General features: G+C 40.0%; 1 protein-coding gene across 2 annotated transcripts in view; it reads right to left on the bottom strand.

Moving 5' to 3' along the window:
* Nucleotides 1-2913: 2913 nt before the first annotated feature.
* Nucleotides 2914-10442, bottom strand: part of sgk1 (serum/glucocorticoid regulated kinase 1) — a 48640-nt gene continuing 41111 nt past the window's right edge. For both annotated transcript variants that reach the window (XM_088324682.1, XM_088324683.1), the window contains 5 exons: nt 8718-8954; nt 7073-7168; nt 6847-7002; nt 5798-5887; nt 2914-5009 (listed from right to left, as the gene is read on the bottom strand). In XM_088324682.1, coding sequence (XP_088180808.1) covers nt 4842-5009; nt 5798-5887; nt 6847-7002; nt 7073-7168; nt 8718-8954 — 747 coding nt within the window. In that variant the 3' untranslated portion in view covers nt 2914-4841. The remainder of the gene's footprint in view (nt 5010-5797; nt 5888-6846; nt 7003-7072; nt 7169-8717; nt 8955-10442) is intronic.

Here is a 10442-nt window from a genome sequence, read left to right as displayed (position 1 = left end):
ATTTCTGACGGTATGTCAAATCGCGGAATAACTTCTCTGATCAAAAACTTCATTACTGTTTCCGCACCTAGATCTTTTGATCGTACTGCTTCAACCCAACGACTAAATCGGTCGATCACAACGAGCATATATCGTTTTCCTTGGACTGTCTTTATCATATCTACATAATCAATAACGACATGCTTAAACGGCCCCTGTGGGACTGGAACAAATCCAATCGGTGCTCGTACGCATTTTCTGATATTATTTTCTGATATTATTTTCTGCACAGATTTCCCACTGGTTGAGCACTTCCTCTACTGTGGCCTGTAAATATGGAGACCAGTAACCTTGTCTCTTCAGCTTTTTTACAACTACCCCCCTTGCACAATGATCTATATTGTGCGTTTCTGATATCAACACAGTCAGCAGTGACACTGGAGCAATAATCAGTCCTTCATGTGATCTCCAAAGTCCTTTATCATCACAGGTAACACCCCTCTCTCTCCACGGAGTCTTTTCGTTCAGGCTTACGTTGCCTTGAATCAGGATTATATCTTCTGGCGTTGCTATCGGTTCCAGTGAAACCATAGGCGCGAGGACAGCAACTTTGATTTTTGACAATTCTTTGGCTGCTTCATCTGCTGCATTGTTCCCGCGTATTACTGCATTATCTCCTCTTCTGCGTGCCTGGCACTTGATGATGGCCAATTTCTTTGTGTTTTTTTCAACATTTTTGACATACTAACTCCTTTGTGTTTTTTCGAAGTTTTCGACATTCTAACCCATTTGCGTTTTTTCGATATTTTCCACATAGTAACCCCTTTGTTTTTGACATTTTCGACATACTAACCCCTTTGTGTTTTTTCAACATTTTCGACATACTAACCCCTTTGTGTTTTTTCGACATATTAATGCCTTTGTGTTTTTTTGACATTTTCGACATACTAACCCCTTTGGGTTTTTTCGACATATTAACCCCTTTGTGTTTTTTCGACATTTTCGACGTACTAACCCCTTTGTTGTTTTGACATTTTCGACATACTAACCCCTTTGTGTTTCTTCGACATTTTCGACATACTAACCCCTTTTCCTTTTTTCGCAATTTTCGACATACTAACCCCTTTGTTTTTTTTCGACATTTTCGACATACTAACCCCTTTGTGTTTTTGACATTTTTGACATACTAACCCCTTTGTGTTTTTTCGACATTTTCGACATACTAACCCCTTTGCGTTTTTTCGACATTTTCGACATACTAACCTCTTTGCGTTTTTTCGACATTTTCGACATACTAACCCCTTTGTGTTTTTTTGACATACTAACCCCTTCGCTTTTTTTCAAAATTTTCGACATACTAACCCCTTTGCGTTTTTTTGACATTTTCGACATACTAACCCCTTTGTGTTTTTTCGACATTTTCGACATACTAACCCCTTTGTGTTTTTTCGACATTTTGGACATACTAAACCCTTTGTTTTTTCGACATTTTCGACATACTAACCCCTTTGTGTTTTTTCGACATTTTCGACATACTAACCCCTTTGTGTTTTTCGACATTTTCGACATACTAACCCCTGTGTTTTTCGACATACTAACCCCTTTGTGTTTTTCGACATTTTCGACATACTAACCCCTTTGTGTTTTTTTGACATTTTCTACATACTAACCCCTTTGTGTTTTTACGACATTTTCGACATACTAACCCCTGTGTTTTTCGACATACTAACCCCTTTGTGTTTTTCGACATTTTCGACATACTAACCCCTTTGTGTTTTTTTGACATTTTCTACATACTAACCCCTTTGTGTTTTTTTCAACATTTTCGACATACTAACCCATTTGCGTTTTTTCCACATTTTCGACACACTAACCCCTTTGTGTTTTTACGACATTTTCGACATACTAACCCATTTGCGTTTTTTCCACATTTTCGACATACTAACCCCTTTGTGTTTTTACGACATTTTCGACATACTAACCCATTTGCGTTTTTTCCACATTTTCGACACACTAACCCCTTTGTGTTTTTACGACATTTTCGACATACTAACCCATTTGCGTTTTTTCCACATTTTCGACATACTAACCCCTTTGTGTTTTTACGACATTTTCGACATACTAACCCATTTGCGTTTTTTCCACATTTTCGACATACTAACCCCTTTGTGTTTTTACGACATTTTCGACATACTAACCCATTTGCGTTTTTTCCACATTTTCGACATACTAACCCATTTGCGTTTTTTCCACATTTTCGACATACTAACCCCTTTGTGTTTTTACGACATTTTCGACATACTAACCCATTTGCGTTTTTTCCACATTTTCGACACACTAACCCCTTTGTGTTTTTACGACATTTTCGACATACTAACCCATTTGCGTTTTTTCCACATTTTCGACATACTAACCCCTTTGTGTTTTTACGACATTTTCGACATACTAACCCCTTTGTGTTTTTCGACATTTTCGACATACTAACCCCTTTGTGTTTTTACGACATTTTCGACATACTAACCCCTTTGTGTTTTTGACATTTTCGACATACTAACCCCTTTGTGTTTTTTCGACATACTAACCCCTTTGTGTTTTTACGACATTTTCGACATACTAACCCCTGTGTTTTTCGACATACTAACCCCTTTGTGTTTTTCGACATTTTCGACATACTAACCCCTTTGTGTTTTTACGACATTTTCGACATACTAACCCCTTTGTGTTTTTGACATTTTCGACATACTAACCCCTTTGTTTTTTCAAAATTTTCGACATACTTACCTCTTTGTGTTTTTCGACATTTTTGACATACTAACCACTTTGCGTTTTTTCGACATTTTCGACACAGTAACCCCTTTGTGTTTTTTCGATATTTTCCACATAGTATCCCTTTTGTTTTTGAAACTAGAATGAACATTACACATACTACAAAAAGCAGAGATGCATATATCTTTATTTTTGGAGTTCTATTTACATGACAACGTACTCGACCGGAAATATACACACAAATTTAAATAGCTTTTAACGATGACACGACAAAAGGAATGTTGGCAGAATATCCGACGGGATTTAATAGTTGGAAGACGATTCGGACTAGGTAGTAGTTCAAGAATGCTACAATAGCTTCTAACTCTTCACTAGATTAATCTTTTCCAGTATTGCGTTGCATTTCTTCACTTGTATGGAGTGTTCAGGCCAAAATTCAGGATTGGGTCTCAAACTGAAATGCTTTCATACATAAAAGTTAAATGTTTACGTTCATAAAGATAGGTCAAACATGCTTACTAAAAGTACTGAAATAGTCCATTCCAAAAGCCTACATATTTACTGGTCAAACGTTCCAAAAAAATAAAATATGTTCATAAAGCTTACTAAAATGTTTACACACCCTGAAGTTACTCTCTCATAAATCCATGTCAAAAGCTTTCAAGCACCCTAGTTTTAGAAGTTTGTTTTCATAAAGACAGGTAAGAAATGTTCATCAACAGCACATTTCAAAAAAGCTTGTGTACATACATGTCACCAGGGTGTATTCAAGCTTTTCATGCACATTAACTTTTACTTAATTGGCTTCTAATTAGCAATTTCGAGCCCTGATTTTTGTGAGCCGGCTAGATTTTCGCAGCTTAGAGGGATCATTGCTAGCGAGTCTGTTTGACCTATCTTAATGAACACAAACATTTAACTCTTATGTATAAGAGTATTTCAGGTGTTAGGTGCGAGAGCCAATCCTAAGTAATGGCCAAGACAGCACACCATACTAGTGTGCAAGATTGGGTAAGGGTACTTTAACTGGATTACTTTCGGATTAATCCTAACTAAATATGCTAATAAAAGACAAAGGAAACTAAATATGAATAAAATGACTCAATTTTGTGCAGGCTTGGGGAGTAGCTGAATACATGGAACGGCGAAAATGTTTGGATTTATCTTCATTTTGTTTCCATGGCATTTGATGTTCGTTTTGCCAGAGATCAAAGCCAGGAGAGAAAGCTTACCATGTGTTGTGAGTCATCATTTTATTCCTATTTAGTTTATTTTGTCTTTTATTAGCATATTTGGTATCGGAGTAATCCAAAAGTAATTGAAAGTATTACAGTTAAAGTAACCCTACCCAACCCTGGTCATCATTTGATTCATATTTAGTTTCTTTTGTCTTTTATTAGCATATTTGGTATTGGAGTAATCCAAAAGTAATTGAAAGTAATCCAGTTAAAGTAACCCTACCCAACCCTGCTAGTGCGCCACAGATGAACTAGCATTAGAGGTGAGATCTTGTCATTTCGAGACAGCCCAAATCACCCTTTCTTCTCTCAAATCAAATGTGACATTTCTTTAGGCCCATTCTTACCTTTAATCAGCATGGTCCTTAAAGATGCATAAAAACCACATTTGGTATCCTTACAATCAAAACTACATGTACTAGAAAAAAATAGACTAGCAGCGGATTAGTGACAGCCAAGGAAGGGTTTTTGTCCAGTCAGCCCCTAAAACATGCAAGAGGCACAGAAACTATCCCTGGCGTCACCTTTTCCACCTTTATGTGCAAAACGATCGCTCGCCCTAGCGACCTCTAGTGTTAAGTGCGAAAAACGCCGGAAAAAGGCACCTTCGACGAGAAACACCCGCTCTGTAACATTCAGCCGGCCCCCCTATTTCATCCTGTAAGTTCCCAAAAAATAAAAAAAGGAATGCAAAGAAAAATTACGAGGGTGTCGTGGAAGACGTGTGCTTCTCCACTTTCTAAAAACATTCCTGGAATATTTTTGGACAGCAGAAATGACTAATTCCTCTCTCCGAAGATGCCAGTCCAGTGGAAAGGTGTGGTGGAGGTCCTGGAAGGGGGCTTGTGGGTGGTTTTCCTATAGGTAGGAGTCCATGGAAGGGGCGTAGGAGAAACCCACAAAGGCCTCGTCGGCCTCTCTGATGCTCGACGTCACCAAGGCGCTGTCGGGCGAGCATCCGATGGAGTTTGGCACCGGCTCGTCGGTGAACTCTGGATCGAAGTGCCGGAGGTCGCTGGGGCCCGTCTGGATAGAGAACAAGACGGGGGAAAAGAAACCAATACAATGGTTCGTGAGTGGTCGATCACTACCTATGATGACTAAAAATCAGTTTAGTGCCATTTAATGTTCCCTGTCATTTTCCTTACGGGTCTGAGCTTTCACACAAAGTCGATGAGCAACGCTTGAAATAACAGTGATCAACCGCAATCCCACTAACCTAACCTAACATTTTTGACACACTACCCCCCCTTATGTATTTTTCCACATTTTCGACATAGTAACCACGTACGTTTTTTTTCAAGATTTTTGACACACTACCCCCCCTTACGTATTTTTCGATATTTTCGACATAGTAACCACTTACCTTTTTTTTTTCAAGGTTTTTGACACACTACCCCCCCTTACGTATTTTTTCCACATTTTAGAAATACTAACCATTTACAGTTTTTTTTCAACATTTTCGACACACTACCCCCCCTTACATATTTTTCGACATACTAACCCCTTTGTTTTTTTCAACATTTTTGACACACTACCCCCCCTAATGTATTTTTTCATATTTTCGACATGCGGCTTGTGTATGTACAAAATCGGTTTTCCTCTTAAAATGTGGTGGGTGCGGCTTATAATCAGGTGCGCTCTACAGTCCGGAATTTACGGTAGTATTGGGAAAATTCGCTCAAGATACAAGCAATTCTTGATACGAGTATGTGTGTGGAGCTATCTCTGTAAATACATTTAAAAATGCTTTAATTCCTTCTTCCCTCAGTGTAAAATCTAAATCTGGTGATAGAGTGTCGCCCTTTTCATACCACGTTTGGATTAAAAGGCGGCGTGATCTTCTTAGAGTTGAGCTCGTCCCAGTTGATGGGTGAGAAGAACATGTGGTTCTTGATTTCCACCTGAAAAAACAATAGCAGTTACCGTATTTTCCGCATTATAAGGCGCACCGGGTTATAGGGCACACCCCCAAAAAAATACTTTTTGGTCCTATATTTTCCAAACATAAGGCGCACCGGATTATAAGGCGCTACAATGGGAATGTCGACAAAACAGTCAGATGGTTCAGTCCAACTTATTACCCCCTTAACATTCCGAAAGCTTGCAAAGAAGCAAATACGTGTCGTAGACACGTGCGGATGCGGTGTCCGTACGATGTCACTCGAATGCATCGTTCCATCATTCGGAAGGTTAAAGTCTTGGGATTCAAGAAATGCCAACCATTCCTTAATTTCTATTTTCTTTTTCGCTCGCAACTTTACTGTGCATATGACAATAAACACCTGGAATTTAGTTTAATTTTAAAAAAGACCCATCACAGAAACATCAAGATCACTCTGAAACAAGATACTGGGAAAATATATAGCCGGAGTAGCTCACCGCAGCCGTTGCGTTCAATAATAAGGTGCAACCATGGTCCTCAATATATCCGCGAGTGTAGTAAATCCAGGAGAGTCAAATATTTACAAATACAGAATTGTAAAAAATGTTTTCTCTATGCCGTAGTGCAACCCAACGTCTTTTTTGGCCAATCGCAGGCTTTGTTTCGCCCCTTTAGCCTATGAGAGCCTGTAAATGATAAAAAGGATCCGCCCCCTTTACCTCCAAATAACTTTAGCCAATAGTGACTGATTCAAATGATGATTGACACATTGGTTAGGAAATGAAACGCCGGTATATAAATCGGGGGAAAATCTAGTCGGCGGCTGCTTGCCTTAGTTGCAAGACTTTGCGACTTAATATTGATCCATATATAAGGCGCACTGTATTATAAGGCGCATGGTCAGCTTTTGAAGAAAATAAAGGCTTTTAGGTGCGTCTTATAGTGCGGAAAATACGGTAGTTCGGCGGAGCTACTCACAAAGTCATTGGCGCAGCCCAGCCGCTCGGTGCGGTCCTTCTGCAGGAGGCCCTCCAGGAGATGTCGGGCGGAATTGGAGATGTTGGGCTTCAGCTGCAGAGGCTTGTTCAAGATGTTGTCGTACATTTCGGCCGTGTTGCGGCTATAAAATGGCGGCTGGACGGAAAACAAAAAAAAACGCTTAGCGTGGTGGATGGAGTCGAAAAAAAAGGGCGGCGAGCCTCACCAGGCCGTAGAGCATCTCGTACAAGACTGCTCCTAAGCACCACCAGTCCACTGTGCGGTCGTAGGGTTGCTTGTGGAGAACCTCGGGAGCTAAATACTGGACACAGATGAAGGTAAAATCAGTTTTTTCCACTATATTTTACCCGATTTGTTTTTTTCTCCATTTGAAATAAGACTACCGTAAATACTGGACTATAAGCCGCTACTTTTTCCCAAACGTTCAACCCTGCGGCTTATTCAGTGATGCGGCCAATTGATGTCATTTTTCTAACGGCCGCCAGCGGCGCTCGAGTACAAAAGGTCTAGGTCATAGGGCGGCAGTGGCTCAGGATGTCTTGGGATCAAGAGATCGCAGTTCGAATCCCAGCTCCTCCGTGTTACATGCCGAAGTGTCCTTGGGTAAGACACTGAACCCCTAATGCCCCCAATAAGCAGGTTAGCGCCTTGCATGGCTGCACGGCTGCTATTGGGAAGTGTGAAGCACATTGTAAAGCGCTTTGAGAAGTCTTGACTTGAAAAGCGCTATATACAGGGATGTGATTGATGCGAGGAAAAAAGTCTGAAACCTAAGTGGGGGTTTGGGGGCGACCGCCCCCCCCCAAGCTCCTGGGTTTTAAGCAATTTACTTGTCCAAAACCATGCTTATATTTATCATTTAAGTAACATTTTTAGAAGATTAAAATAATTTGCCCACATAACTGATTTTTTTGTAAATACTGCAAGGTAAGTTCAAATGCAGTTCAGTCCCTGCAGCTTGTGCAACAATGCGGCCAATTTTTCTAACAGCCGCCAGGGTGCGCCAGAGCAATAAAGGTAAGAGTGAGACAGTCGGATTTTGAATTTGTTTGCTACGCAAGTGAAAAAGTGAAAGTGAAAAAGTCGGAATTCCGACTATAGTCGAAAAAATCACATCCCTGTATATAAATGCAGAGCATTTCATTTCATGTCTATATGACAAAGTTTCTTATCAGACACTGAGGAAGACGACTTTGATGGCTTCGGTTCTAAGGAGGAAGATGAGGACGGTTTACCGTGATTTTTGCAAGTACGGTATGTTTTTTTAACAGACCCGTTTACTGTGTTGCGAGCGTGTTGCTTATCTAAATACTCTATATTAGGGGTGCCAAACTCATTTTTACTCAGGGGCCACACGATAGAACAAACATTCTGTCGGGGGCCGGACTAGTAGATTCAAGAGAAAGAAAAAGAAGTCATAATCAGGGTTGGGTAGGGTTACTTTAACTGGATTACTTTCAATTACTTTTGGATGACTCCAATACAAAATATGCTAATAAAAGACAAAAGAAACTAAATATGAATCAAATGATGACTCACAACACGTGGTCAGCTTTCTCTCCTGGCTTTGATCTCTTTGATCTCCGGCAAAACGAACATCAAATGCCACAGAAACAAAATGAAAATCAATCCAAACATCATTTTTGCCGTTCCATGTATCCGTTACTCCTCAAGCCTGCACAAAATTGAGTCATTTTATTCATATTTAGTTTATTTTCTCTTTTATTAGCATATTTGGTATTAGAGTCATCCAAAAGTCATTGAAAGTAATCCAGTTAAAGTAACCCTACCCAACCCTGACGATATCACAATTTTGGAGTCTTATTCTTGCGAAAGCCTTTCGCTACTACCTCTGGGGTGCCGCAGAATGTGGAAGTGGTCCCGTTGGGCTCGATGTTCTCCTTGCAGAGTCCAAAGTCTGTGAGGACCACGTGGCCCTGCGAGTCCAGCAGGATGTTCTCAGGCTTGAGGTCTCGGTAGACGATGTTGAGCGAGTGCAGGTAGCCTAGCGCGCTAGCGATCTCAGCGGCGTAAAATCGAGCCCGAGGCTCCAGGAAACAGCGCTCACGCTGCAGGTGGTAGAACAGCTGCAAAGCACAAAGGCCACAACGTCAGCTGATTTTAGACCAGGGGTCTGGAAGCTATGGCTCGCCAGCACTGCTCGCACATTCTCAGTGCACAAGAAAATCGAGCCAGCGCACAAAAATCAGGGCTCAAAATTGCTAATTAAGAAGCCAATTAAGTCAAAGTTACAGTGCATGAAGGGTAAAAATACTCGGGTTCCCCTGACGTTGTGTCCTAAATGTTGTATTTTGAAGTCGAGACGAAGTAGAACGAAGTTGAGTAAAGTTAGTAGAGTTTGTCAAGAACCGGCTTCTTCGGCTCGGCTCACTAAAAGGAACAGGCTCTTTCGGGTCCTAAACGGCTCTTCGGGTTGTTTTTGCTTCTTTCATCCCAACATGACCAAATATGATGTAAAATTATCCACAAAATGGTTTAAAGGAAGGGGGAATAGAACAAAAAAGAAACAAATACCAAAATGAAAAAGTAGTGAAAAGCTGAGAAAAAAAGAAACAAAAGGAAGAGAAAAAAAGAAAGAAAAATTTAGAAAAAAGCCAGAAGAAAAGAAAAGTAAATAGAGAACAAAAAGAAAAAGGTAACAGCCAGGAAAAACATTTTTTAAAAGGAATTTTTTAAAAAAAGTAGAAAAAAAACACAGAAAAAAGAAGAAAAAGTTTGTGTTGCATTCAAATAATTTCCAATGATATCAAGTGAATCTTGTTGCCAACATTGTACTTCCACTAAAAAATGTGATTAAGTACAGTTCTGTATCTTACAACCGACTCAATAAGCCCCCAAAAATGTTAATATTATGCGACAAAATATATCAGGAAATAAAAAGAAATGGACATCGTGTGAAAGAATTGTAAGAACAAACGACGTTTTTAGGCAATCGTACATGAGTCAATTCATTCAAAAGAGAAAAATAATTTTGCATTGCCGAAAACTCAGCAAAATGTAAGTTGATGTCAAGTTTTGGACATGTTTGCTAATGATTAAGTTGCCATACTTGGGATTGCCGTTGCTCACTGTTGTTTCAAGCGTTGCTTACCGACTTTGTGTCAACGCTCAGACCCGTACGGAAAATGACAGGGAACATTGCTCGCAAGCCATATATGGCTCTTTCTATGAGAACCTGTGGCTCAGAGACAAATTTGATTGCATGCAAATTTTCTCCATCTCGTTCAAAACTTGAGCCATAAATCCTGTTCAGATACACGCAAAGCCAAACCGAAGACGCATCATTTTTGCTGGAGACGCAACGTTTTTGTCACCAAATTGTCATTATTACCCGATTACTTTTTTTTTTTTTTTTTTTTTTAAACAAAGATTTACCGCACTCCAAACTTTTCGTCAGGCAGAGCCGCCATTGTTGTTTTGGTCTCGCGCCGATCTGGGCCAACGAGATCTCGTTGCTTCGAGATTACGTCATTGTTTTGGTGGTTGTCGAGTGAAAGAGAAGTATGCCTCCGAAAAAAACGGTTGCCATTAGGTGCAAATCAACCAAAAAATTG

Source organism: Urocampus carinirostris, chromosome 20 (genome assembly GCF_059441175.1).
Source record: "Urocampus carinirostris isolate Australia breed hairy pipefish chromosome 20, RoL_Ucar_1.0, whole genome shotgun sequence".
In the NCBI taxonomy this organism is placed as follows: domain Eukaryota; kingdom Metazoa; phylum Chordata; class Actinopteri; order Syngnathiformes; family Syngnathidae; genus Urocampus; species Urocampus carinirostris.
The sequence above is the reverse complement of the archived record's forward strand: the minus strand, read 5'-3'. Positions and strand labels throughout refer to the sequence as shown.